Here is a 12,320-nt window from a genome sequence, read left to right as displayed (position 1 = left end):
GGTCTTTAAGGTTCAATTTGATCCAGTTTGACTTCATTAGAGAGACATCAGGAGCTAATTGGAGGATGGCGGCTATTTTAGGCGTATCAGACGATCATTACTGTTTGAAGGGCAGCGCTTACAGCTGAACGTTGCTCATCATCATCGTCTTCCTCCAACCTCTGAACTGCTAGCGGAGGATGCTGAGCTGAAACATGGGGTCAGGACATCTTCTCTCTCTCTTGTTCCACCATGTTCCCTAAAGGTCGTGCGTCTGTGCTGCGCCGCTTCTTCAGAAACACGCGTCTCCGGCTGACAGCTTCCCTCCTCACATGTAGAGCGCCAGCTCCCGAGCAGCAGCACAGCCGACCCACCGGCGGCACGGTCTTGATGAAACATTGATAAAAACCCGGAGACGATGCTCGCGCTCACATCCCCGTTTGCTCTTCCTCAAATATGTTGATGTCAGATTCTCTGGCAGTTGAAACGCGCCGCCATTGATGTAATCCACAAGCGGCTCCAGAGCTCTGTTTGCCTGCCTCGCCCAAACGGGGTCCGCCACCGCCACCAAAACAAACTTCACTTCTCTGCCAGGCGCCCCCCCCCCCGCTCCTCTACTTCCACCCCTGAGTGCTAGCCGTATTAATATCTTTGTAGCGGGCGGGTGCGTCTGCCAGGAAGCCAGCCCCGTTTATTTATTTTATTTATTATTTTTCCCAAAGCTCTTGCTGTTTCTCTGGCCACTGCCAGGCTCATTAACATATGTTCTCGCCGCGCACAGCGCCGCTCCACATTGGTAAAGGCCTTATTACAGCCCGAGCGGCTCTGCGCCTTTCCCTCACTCAATAGCCACAGGCAGTAAAACTCTCACAGACCAGTTGGGATGTGTGTCGTGTGTGTGTGTGTGTGTGTGAGGAAGGTGGCAGGGGGTGTCCTTAGCATTTAGCCAGAGACCCTCTCTGTCAAAATTGATATTCCTCCCACTCGCCGCAACAGTGGGCGGTAATAACGACAAATAAAGGCAATATTGCGGCTGCTTGGTACACTCTGCGTGTAATAAGGTCATCTGCAGGATCTGCTGGGGCTTCTTTCCCCTCCTATTTACGCCTTTTTAGCTCTCAGTATGACTTACATCTCCAAAGACTCTGCCAGTGTGAAATATTCAAAGTCAGGGAGTGAAGAAGAAAGAGGGGAAAGAAGCGATATCCCAGGCAACGCTGCGTGAGCTCGCGCGCCTGTAATCATCCCTGAACCACTGTTGCTTCCTTTCCTTCTAAGTATTCCACTTTTTCTCTTCCGTCTGAATTTAGAGACGATGAAAACTGCGCCACAGGATGTAAACATCGGCTGTGCGTCGCTTCCAGTCGGTGAAAAATGTGAACTTTAGCATTAAAAGTGCTCCTCTGACTGACGTAAAAACATAACTTCACGTCTCATGCGGAACACCGGACGTAGCGGCGTTAGCAGCTACGAGTGTTGCTATATGATCAAAACAATTGGTGAAGGTGGAGAACAGATGAAGTCGCTGCTTCCTCCCTTCCACCGACTTTTCTGGCTCATCAGCGTCAAAAATAAATGCTAATAATCGAGACTCCTTTCTTTCCTGATTACTGACGAGGAGAATTCTTCTGTTTCCGAGCGTCATCACCGCTGACCTTCTGCTGCGATCACCCAGGAGACAGATTTTAGCGTCCTTCTGCCTCCTGGGAGTGTCGAGATCAGAGTGAGCCGCCAGCGGAGTGAATACTTTAGCCTCGACAGCGTGAGTCCACCACTGCTGAGTTGATCCTCAAAACAGCGATTTGATGCAGTTAATTAGCAGAGGAACGTCTGCAGAAGGAGTCGATAGTTTAACGAATCTTAAGAGCCAAACATGTAACTGTTTGGACTGCGAGCCACCAAAAACACCGAGCAAAAACAGCTAAATAATCAAGAAAATAAAAGTTTAGACAAGTTTAAATGAATTCAGCTTCAATGCAGTCAGACTTTATTCATGTTTTATGTCTCATTTAAGAGAATCTCCAGGTTCTAACCCGGAGCCTTGACCCCAAGCAAGCTAACAAGTAGCAGGGACAACCCTTGAGCAGGACCAGGGTGACATGGACCCCCTCACGGGGGTAGAGGTGGGGCAGCTCAAGATAATCTTTATCTTTGTATCAGCATTGCTAAGCTAATTCCTTTAGCTTGCTTGAATGAAACATTTTCTCCACGTGTTAGCGTGAATATCACCAAATGTTGCTATTCATGTTTTTAGAAGCCTGTTTTTGCCAGCTCGTGTTGTTCGTCCATGACGCAACAAAGGCGCAGCCAAGCAGACGGCGGGTTGGTACCATCAGGTCCTCGCCACCCATCCTGGCCTCTGCCATTCTCAGGGAACAAAGGTTACGACACCGCAAGCGCTGATTTTATTCACTCTTTTTTTTCCTTTGGAGATTTATTTTTAATATGTCTGCCAGATATTGTCTGCCTGTTGTGGATCTGACACTGATCTGAAGAGAGATTCTAAAATAATGTGTATCAAACAGCAGAGAGAACTCACAAAGAACTAAAAGCTGCCATTCATGTCATCCCACAGCACGGCGTTCTAATGATGGCGGCTGGAATGCATTATTGATACAGGAAATATTGAATAATACTTCCCCGACAGATAAACTGTGAAATAAGAAGGTTCAGCCCACAGCGGCTTCATTTGCTGCAGATATAATTATAGTTGGAAGGCTTCAGCCATTTTTGTTTTGGTCCAGATCACCTGCACACACAACTTTTGTGCACTTTACTTTTAAGAACTATGCATTTTCCCAAGACCATCAATTCTGGGCCGCTCCATTGCGCAACCTAATGAAGTCTTGACGGCTTCGGTTAAAGTCATTAAACATGGAAATCTCACGATGCGCTTTCCCTTTAATGGCAGACAATTACATGACGACAACCTGCCCGTGAAACCGAACGCTGCAGAAATGATGATCATTTTCCTCGTCTCTCCACTGTCGCTCCTCCACAAGCTTTTGAATGAAGGATCATCAATTCTGGACATGTACAAATTAGGCCCGCGGCGCCAACGGCGGAGTCGTAGTTGGTGAGATAACTTCGGGGTTAGATCTGGGCGTTCACGTCCTGTCAGGATAAGACCCGGTACCATATGATATACACACGCTTGCTAATTGCTCCCGAGTGCGTTACGTTTCAGATAAGAGATAACCACATTAGCTGCTGGCGGCCTAATCAATTCTCAGACGATAGCGGAGTTTGAATCCGAGGGGCGTCGTCCATTGTTGGAGAGCGCCGGCGTGTTTTGGTTTGAATGTCCTCCCCACCAGAATCAGAGCCTTATCTTACATTCATCTATATATATAAAAAAAACAGGGTTGGAGGCACAAGGGTTCATGTCAGATTCCGGGAGTCTGTAAATCAGCTTTCTGCTCCCGTTCTCCTGGCTGCTCTGGAAGAGAGCTGAATCTGACAACGCTCTGGAGGAAAAGAGGCCGGGGTCCACCAGGAGAGCGCCGGAGCAGAGGTGCAGAAAAGAGCCAGAGCCGGGAGGCCGAGGTCCGCAGCAGCCGGCTGGCAAGGACAGGAAGCGGCGGGCGAAGGTCCGGAGAGGAGAGGCAGCATACGAACGAGAGGAGACGCAAGAAAAGATGCACGACGGCTCATCAAAATCACACCCGTGGAGTTATAAAAGAGTTCCCTGACTCATTAAAGGCTTTTGGCTGCTGTCAGAAGACACAAACAACAAAGGCGGCGGCCGACAGTGACCAGGCGTCCCCCCAGCTGTCACTTCCTGTTCCACTCAGCCTTTATGAGTCCAGACTTTTAGGCTCGATTACACTTTTTCTTCACTTGTATAATAAGTTCCCTACAGACTTCTCATGTTCAACAGGGGCCACACGCTGCAAACTCAACTAACAGAGCTCCAATCCCTGTTACTATTGACAACAAGGTGCTGGGCGCCCTGTGCACGTGCCCTTAGCATGTCTCCTTGGTGCAGAGGGGGCACGGTGTACGGACACATTGTGTCTCACTGTATATCTCTGGGAGATTTACGAGCGACCAAATGTGGTCAGCAGGATGCCACAGCGGCACCGTAGCCACAGCAACAACAACGCCTGGCGGCCCCAACAGAGCCCAAGAGCCAGGGGTCAATAACGGCACCTGGAAATTCCACATTTCAGCGTGTAGTTTTGTCCCCCAGCTGGGCGTTTGCTCTTGGCGGGACATCAGCAGGAGCGACTCTCAACTCTCGATTGACTCTCAATTAAATTAATATGACTGTTTCTTTTTGTTTTATTTGTGGGGGGGGGTTGATTGTTTAATATCTCTAATCATGTCGTCTAATTCTGTTTTTCTGCTGATTCATTGGCGCCACTTTGCATGTTTTTACTATCACAGCTGAAGTTTGTATTTTTCTTCATAATTTCCTCATTGACGGTGCAACTGTCGCTCTGCCAGCAGCGCGCACGTTCGTGTATTCCCTGGTTTCCCATGCTGGAGTGTTTATTCAACTCATTACACACTTTAAGTCATTCATTAGAGTTCTGGATGATCCCTTTCATACACGTTAAACTTTCCCAGACTTCACAGTTTGCTGAGTTTGAAGAGATTCCTGGGGCAGGTTGTGTGATAGATATCTGCTGTTCTTTGTTACAGCAAAATGTCACATTTTTTTTAAAGCCTTTTGCTTTTAATCCTGTAACTTGGAGCCTGGAATAAGACAAGTTAAAGTGATCTCTCACTCTCTTAAAAATAGCCCCAGTCATTATAACAGGCCCAGAGACTTAGCATTATCCACCGGTCAAGCTAAGATGCTTATATTAGCAATCCAGAGGAGCAGGCAGCCGGACTGCAGCCCTGGAGCACACAATGACTTCCATTAATAGGTTGGGGAGTGCTGGGAGAGCCCACCATGAGCAGAAATTTCCATGAGGATACGGCCTATGACACGGGGGCGCCTGCCCCCAGCCGGCCGCAATGACTTGACAAATGATTCTATATCAGAGGCCCCTGCTCTGATTTGGATGGTAATTGATTGGAACTGAGGCCTTCAAATCCCTGATTGGTTTAGCTGCATGTAGGAGGGGGAATGAGCTGCGGCGTGTGAGAGGAGAGGACAGTCGACGGGAGAGACGGTGCAAGGTGCAGGACATCAGGGAAGGGGGGAGGGGGGGGGGTGTACTGGAGGAGTCTGTCTCCACTGCAACTGGAGAGATTTGTAATGAAATTTTGTGAGCTCTGCTGCTCCTGCCGGCGGTGCGTATGGCATATCCCCTTACAGAAGCACCCGTGTCACCTCTGTTTCGCTTTCTAATGCAACTTTCCGGATATCCAATTTGTTTAGTGTGTCCGTGAAGATTGGATTTCACCATTCAAAAGGAGGAATTTGGTTAGAAATGGAAAATTATTGATTTGTTCCACATGGAGGTGTGGTCTGATGCAGATCTGCGACAGTGTTGCCTGGCAGGGAGGCGTAGATTATATATTCCCTCATCAATCCCCGCTGCCTCCGCAACCCCCCACCCCCCTCTTTTCTTTTTGTGAAGCTATTAACCCTTGTTGTGGAAATCATGTGACAACAGTGATAACGTCAAACATGGAGGCCAGCCTTTGCCACCGATCCCCCGGAGGATCGCCTCATTCTCATGAAACATTCAGAGGGAAGCTTTGCGTGAAGCTACGTGGAATGCTCCTCATATTGAAATGATATTTCATGGAATAAAGGCTCTCATCAAAAAAACTCCGAAGAGGGCTTTTAGGAGAAGCAGAGTGGGATGTTCGCAGCACGACTTCTGGAATCTTCAGCGGATAAACGGCGAGACCACAGAGTCCCCGTTACTGCACCGGAGCCGGCGCCGCCATGCACATACGAAGCTCCTGCCTTTATTCCACGGCAGGCTGGCTCCACTGCATACCTTTTGCCATTTGACACAGACATGTGGTGCTCGCTAGTGACAGATGCTGCGCGGCACTGGTCCCAGAGGTCACAAATGACCTTTTGGATTGTCTTTTTTTTCTCTCCCTCCGTCGCAAAGCATTATTTGTTGGACGATGGCCGCCAATGCAACCCCGGGCACCCCCATGGAGCTGGAGGTTGTTGCTGCTTGTCTTCTGAGATCACATTTACCTCAAATGAATCGCGTCTGTGCGTCCACGAGAGGCCGAGTCGACGCCCATTTGCGCAAGCGTGGTCATGAGGAGGACTTTCTAACAACCGTCCTCCACTTGAGGCCTTCAACTGAGCTTAATTGCTGCTTGACTACTCTGTTGTTTAGCTGCCACAGGGATTTTCTTTTATTATACAGAATGAATCATTAAGATGTGCTTCTTTAGCACCATTTTCCTGGCTTAAAAATGCTGCTGCGCACATTATTTTTGAATATTTTTCTCGGTGTTCCGCATCCAGGTCAGACCCCGGAGATATGCGCCCGAAGCACAACTATCTGCTACGACAGTTCCCCAACTTTGCTGCTGTTCGGGGACGTCTCGCCGGCGAAGCTCTTGGCCTGCGTGCAAAATAAATCTGCGAATCGGCCTCCCGGAGTCGCACTTTTCCTCCGTAATTTCAGCGTTGGCAGGGACAGGGTGCGCCGCGGACCCCAGGCCGTCAGGGGGGCTTGAACCCCGCCCCCATCCTTGCCCTCGCCATCTGTCACCTAACTAGATTGCACGGTTCACGCAGACGCACATCACAGATTTATGCACACGTGCACGCTCATTCCTGCACAGATGCAAACAGACTCGAGCGTGATTATGTCGGTCAGAATGCGCCCGACAGCAACGCGCTAACTAAAACGACACATCGAGAGCTACACTTCAAGAGCTTCTGGTCGAACGGCTGTAACAAATATTTGCCTGTTGAAAGAACCTCCCTTCACGGTTCACTTTCTTATTGCTATTCTGTTGTTGGAATTTGGAACTTTGTTATTCACGCCATACACGGAGACGAGAACCTTTTGAAAAACCGACACAATTTTCCACTGCCTGAAGCCTCGTGTCGGAAATATGATCTTACCCTCACCTCGTACCCAGACTGCCGTACTTTAATGATGCTCAGAGGGTGAGGCCACTCATCAATTATTCACTGAACGCAAGATTCTCACTCCTTATCTCCATGCCTGCCAGTGGAGGACATTTTAAAGAAGAGAGAAATGAGTGGAGAAAAAGGTGAGAAAAAGAGGCTGTTTGGAAATGAATGAGATAACTTGCAGTGGATGGGCAATGCTCACGGTTTGAGTTGTAATTGTAGTTTAACAATGTGCAGACCCCCGGGATCCTCAGTATGCAATATACGGCCTTCACGCTAGCATCACTATGGAAACCAAAGGCCCAGAACGACCTGCAGTGCTCGCGCACTCGGACAGCCGTTAATCTTCATCGCTCTGATACTGGCGCTGCAAAATTTGGCCAATGTGTCAAGAAGCAATTATATACTTGGAGCTCCTCCCCCTCCCCCCGCACGATCACTTTTGCACTCTTAATATTATCACAGAGCAGTGAGTTTAAAAGCCCTCTTTTCATTCCAATTTCTATCTGGGGGACACACAATGCAGATGAAGACATATTAAAAAGAGGATGTTTTATTACCAGAGCCGTTCGAAGAACGGAATATTATTTTAGCGTAAATCATATCAGCCATGTCCTCAGTCTACCAGCTAACTGACACTAGGACCGCCCAGCTGGACCACAGCACATATTGAGATGTGGATCATGGGGACTAATGTGAGCAGACTGGAGAGATATTATGTTCTGTTGCTAACAGCTAAAATGTGAATAACGCTATCTGCGAAGGCGCAGCGTTTCCTCGTTACGTGGGCCATAATGAGCCGCACGTGGTAGGAGAGGAGGAAAGTAATGATCTCCAGAGCGAGACGCAGCATTCCCATCAGCAAGGAAATAAGAAAGCAAATAGTGCCAGAAGCATGTTTTGTTAACATTTTCTGCCTATCAAAGCTTCCAGCAGCGTTTAGTGATGAAGAGTAATGCTGGGGACAGTCGATGACAGGCTGTCAGACAGCTCCCCTCCGCCGGGGTCCTTTTACCAAGGTCCATTCGAGCACTAAGTCACTCTCCGCCGCTCCAGCCATTCATCCAGAAAAGGACACAACGCTTATTTTTTTTTGGTTTGGTGCTAAGTGAACAGATTTTTGTGTGTGTGAATTTCACTACATAGCACATTATCACCTTTGCAGGAGGCACACAGAGGGTGCAGGAAGTGAAGGGGAAAGTTACTTCAGACAGCGTGTGAAGATGACTCCAGATCATCGGGAACTGATGACTCTGGTTGCTCCTGCACCAGGCTAATTAGCATTGAATAAATCTGTCATTCACGCCTCACGTTGAATAAATGCGGAGTTGTAATAAAATGGAGGCGGGAGTAGCAAGAAGAGAAAAATACATGTTCCAGTAAGTCGAAACCAAGACGGGGAGGAGAGCAGAAGTTGGCGAAAACTGGAAAGAGAAAAAGGGTCTCGACACAGTGGAGTTAATTTGCAAGTCACAGACCCCCAGTCACGCACACAGACACACAGTTTCCTGAAACATGCCGGAGCTTACCTTATGGGGACAAATGGGCGGCGGCGAGTTAAAAGATTTCTCCGGCGTCGGGCTCAGGTTCTACAAGAAAAACACATTATGAGGGCCATGTTCTCAGAGGCAGGGCATCCACCGGCAAATCTTGGGTGACAGTATTTTCAGCTTATTTCCCGGTCCCTTCCATTAGCACGCGTGCAGTTTATCTGAAGGGCGTTAAGTGGTTCTGAATCACGAAGCAGGTCTTTGCTGCCCACTAATCCACATCCTCGCCGAGTGTTGACTCCATGTTTTTAAATCTCTATCTTTGACAATGCTGTCTTGTGTTTTCCACTTTTTTCCTTCCACCCGATACTTCGCAGCGATAATAAATCCGTCTTTGAGGGACGATTTCCTCGGACATATGCTCAGACTCTCTCCCTCTCTGAGTTTAAATGATTATCATATTGTTAATACACCGAAACATCACTCAGATACAAGGAAACACCATTAAAAAGCAGACACAAGGTAAGTCAACAAGCCAACAACAGATGGTCACGCTGTTTGTCATTATGCAAAGATCTTGCGTGCAAAAATATTTGCATGCTCCGACTGCCATCATCGAGAGAAAAAATAGAATAACAAGAAACGAGAAGGCTTAGACCAACCCAGCGGGAGAGTGGAGGGGCTACACGAACTTCTTAGAGAATCCATCGGGGGCGTGACCCCCCGTGGACGCCACTGTTGATTTCATAGCAGGTGATTTCAGTTATGGCCCCATGTCCAATTACGTGCCCGCGGTATGTCTGATGCTCTGTGCTGCTATTAATGGCCACCTTATCGTAGACAGATGAGACTCTCGACACTCCGGGCCCTCGACATCTATATTTCATTGCAGCTTAGGCGCAGAACACCTCGGCGGCCAAGACAGCTGGGGCAGAAGGAAGAAGAAGCGGTGGGGCTTTTTCGCTGGATAAACACCGCGTCATGAAAAATGAATGAGAAAATGGTCCCAGCCGCGAATCAGAAGACAAAATATTCCCTGCAGATTGAGCAGGCCTTATACTCATGATAGCTTAATTGATGTGACAAATAAACATGAGTTCTTTTCTTTGGGGATAAAAGCAGGAAATTGAATTTGTGTTTGCGTTTAATGCAGGGACGTAGATGTTGTGATAGTTGGTGGAGGGAAGCCAGAATGACCTAGATTCCCGTAATGCTTTGGAAATAGCAGGTTCACTTTTTTTATTGTTAACGGAGGTGGCTGAAAAATAGATGAAAAATTCAAACCAGTCCAATTATAGCAGCAGCTATACCTTTTACAATATTCTGCCCCGCATAATCGCTGCGGGTAAATCAAGAGCAGCAGCGGTGAGTTGAAAGATTCCTGTTTTATATTTCCCAGCAAACGATGCGGGAGCCTTTCCGTCTTCATCCGGCATTTTAATTCGAAAGAACAGACGAGGCGGAACAAGCAGTGTTTCTAAATACAAATGCAATATGTTTTCATAACCTCCGCTTGGATTCAGCTCTTTATCTTTCAAAGAAATAATGGGGCCTGTTGGAGCCTGATAGCAACCGCAGATAAGCCTAATCCTTTTCCCTTTGTTGGACACAGAAACACAGAGGCAGATATCATCATCCGCTCTCTCATTTGTTTTACTGACAGCCTCATTTTATTAATCGAGCGGGGGATGCAAATTTGATCTCAATCAGGGCAAGAAACTGTAAGTAACAAATGACGTCGTTTCTTTCCTTCTTCTGTTGATGTGAAATATTTTGCATCTCATGTGGAAACGCTATTGACAGTGTTTGCAGCAGAAGGCCTTGGATTACACCACATATCGATGTCCTTGTCCTCTCAGAGTGCTTCTGGTGGCTATTTGATGAGACTCAGGGCACGAAAATATGATATGCGATGAATATGATTTTCCGAGGGGACGGAAACGTGATGTTGCTACGCCTGACTTCTCGCTCAGATCCAGGTGTAATATAGATCTTCCCTGATTTTAGTCCGGTTTGGTTTTCCTCCAGCACATCCCAGCTGCATCCTGCAAACCTGAACCAAGCTTCCCATCAGCTGCTGCAGAACCGGCCAAGAGGCCTCTCGAGTTCAGTAAATATCAGCAGGATCTGGTGTAAACATCGCCGTCTGTCTGTTTTTCGTATTCCAGTTTGGGAATATCGCAGTCCGATCACATTCCGCATCCCAGCTTCCTAAAAGAGGAGGATACAAGGGCGCCATTGAGCGCCGAGTGGACAGGGACTTGCCGCAAATTCGTGTTCTCAAACCCTTGAGCTCAGCCCCCATTATCCCCACTCACAAGGAGCCTTTATGTTCTCAGCGCCCTTAAAAGTGCACGCTGCATTTAGTCAACTGCATTTGCAGCAGCTCCTTGCTGCCATTCCAGCTCTATTTCCTACCCCGGCATTGTCTTCACCCCCCAATAAAACATAGTCTCTTGCTGGGATTAAAGGAGCAATGTAGTTCAAGGATTATCAAATGCCTTTGATCATGTGACTGCAATGTTTTTGATCTGTCGCACATAGCGCCAAATAAATTCTCTTTTCCATGCCTCTGTCTCTGCTGCTCTCTGTGGATTTCCTTTTACGTGATTGTTCTCTGCAGCGTGAGAGGACCTCCTGAAAGCCAGCAGAAAGTAGAGAGCAAAAGAGAGACTCTGAGCTACATGTGCACCATAAAGGGGAGATGCAGCCATTCCAAAAGTTTTTAGCAGAAAGAAACAAGCATAATTACTTTTTCCACCCAATAATCCAACATTTACAAATGTAGAAAGTGATCCTTTGTAAACAAGTAGCAGTCCTCACCTTCCTTTTATTGTTCCTGCTGCTATTCATTAGCGGTTTCCAAGAGGTAGATAGCATTTTTGTCCCTGCATTAGCATTATTTATCCGTTGGCACACGCAATCAAAGAGGAATGCAATATGCACAACACTTGTACAGCAAAGCGATGCTTTCCCATGAAGCCTCCACCAGAACCCCTGTAAATGCAAGCCAAGGTGCCTGTTTTAGCCAGCGATTCTCAAAAAACATAATAAAAAAAGCTTTTAAATTCTCGATATACCATCACCCCCTATTAATGTCATTGCCAATGGAGGAAAAACAGGACATATCAAAACCATTATTTTGATCTGGCTTCAAGCGAAGCGGCGTTTCGACGTGAATGGCACTCAAATTTTGAATCATTACGAGGCGTGGCTTGGAGCAAAAAGAGGCCCATCAAAAAGTGATTGAATATCATTTTAATGGGCAAAATTTGACAAGGCTTTCATACTGTCTACCTGCCATGTTATTAGATAGAGCGTGTCAGTCAGGATGAGGACCACAGAAACAACACACAGGCAGGCTGAGGAGGCACAAGCATGCTGCTTTCCATCTTCCTCTCAGCTTGGCATGTTTATCCAATCCTCTAAGTGAGCTTAGTGCAGTAATGTGCATATGCAAAGAGCGATGAAGGCTCACAGACTAGTGCCTGGAGGAAGCTACACATATAGCACAAGCTCTTTGAAACGGAGCCAGGGTGGGCCTCATTTGCAAAGCAATTTGACAACAAAAGCAAAATACTCTACAACTTCAAACCAAATTTGGGAGATGCAAACTGCTCCGTGCGGTCTGCTCGGGCAGGAAACTGAAAGCGGTACTTCCGATTGTGACACGGCGTGGCTCATTCGCAGAAACGCGGTAGCCTTGCACAAAGGCGATGTCGCAACAGCAGGGAAAGAGCGGCTAATTTACATGAAAGGGAATCCTGGAGTCACACGCAGCTTCCCATTGACCAAGTTGCCAAAAACCTTGCAGTTGAATGTTATAATTGCCT

At 47.5% G+C, this 12,320-nt stretch overlaps 1 protein-coding gene across 3 annotated transcripts in view; it reads right to left on the bottom strand.

Annotated features, from left to right (window-relative positions):
• The window catches only part of pcdh11 (protocadherin 11), a 107,957-nt gene that overhangs the window by 53,167 nt on the left and 42,470 nt on the right, over positions 1–12,320 (bottom strand). For 2 of the 3 annotated variants that reach the window (XM_029847202.1, XM_029847203.1), the window contains exon 4: positions 8,527–8,586. The exons of the other annotated variant lie outside the window; for it this stretch is intronic. In XM_029847202.1, the coding sequence (XP_029703062.1) occupies positions 8,527–8,586 (60 nt within the window). The remainder of the gene's footprint in view (positions 1–8,526; positions 8,587–12,320) is intronic. 3 annotated transcript variants of the gene reach the window in all.

This window comes from Takifugu rubripes, chromosome 14 (genome assembly GCF_901000725.2).
Source record: "Takifugu rubripes chromosome 14, fTakRub1.2, whole genome shotgun sequence".
NCBI lineage: Eukaryota > Metazoa > Chordata > Actinopteri > Tetraodontiformes > Tetraodontidae > Takifugu > Takifugu rubripes.
Note: the sequence above shows the minus strand (reverse complement) of the source record. Positions and strands in the feature narration are given on the sequence as shown.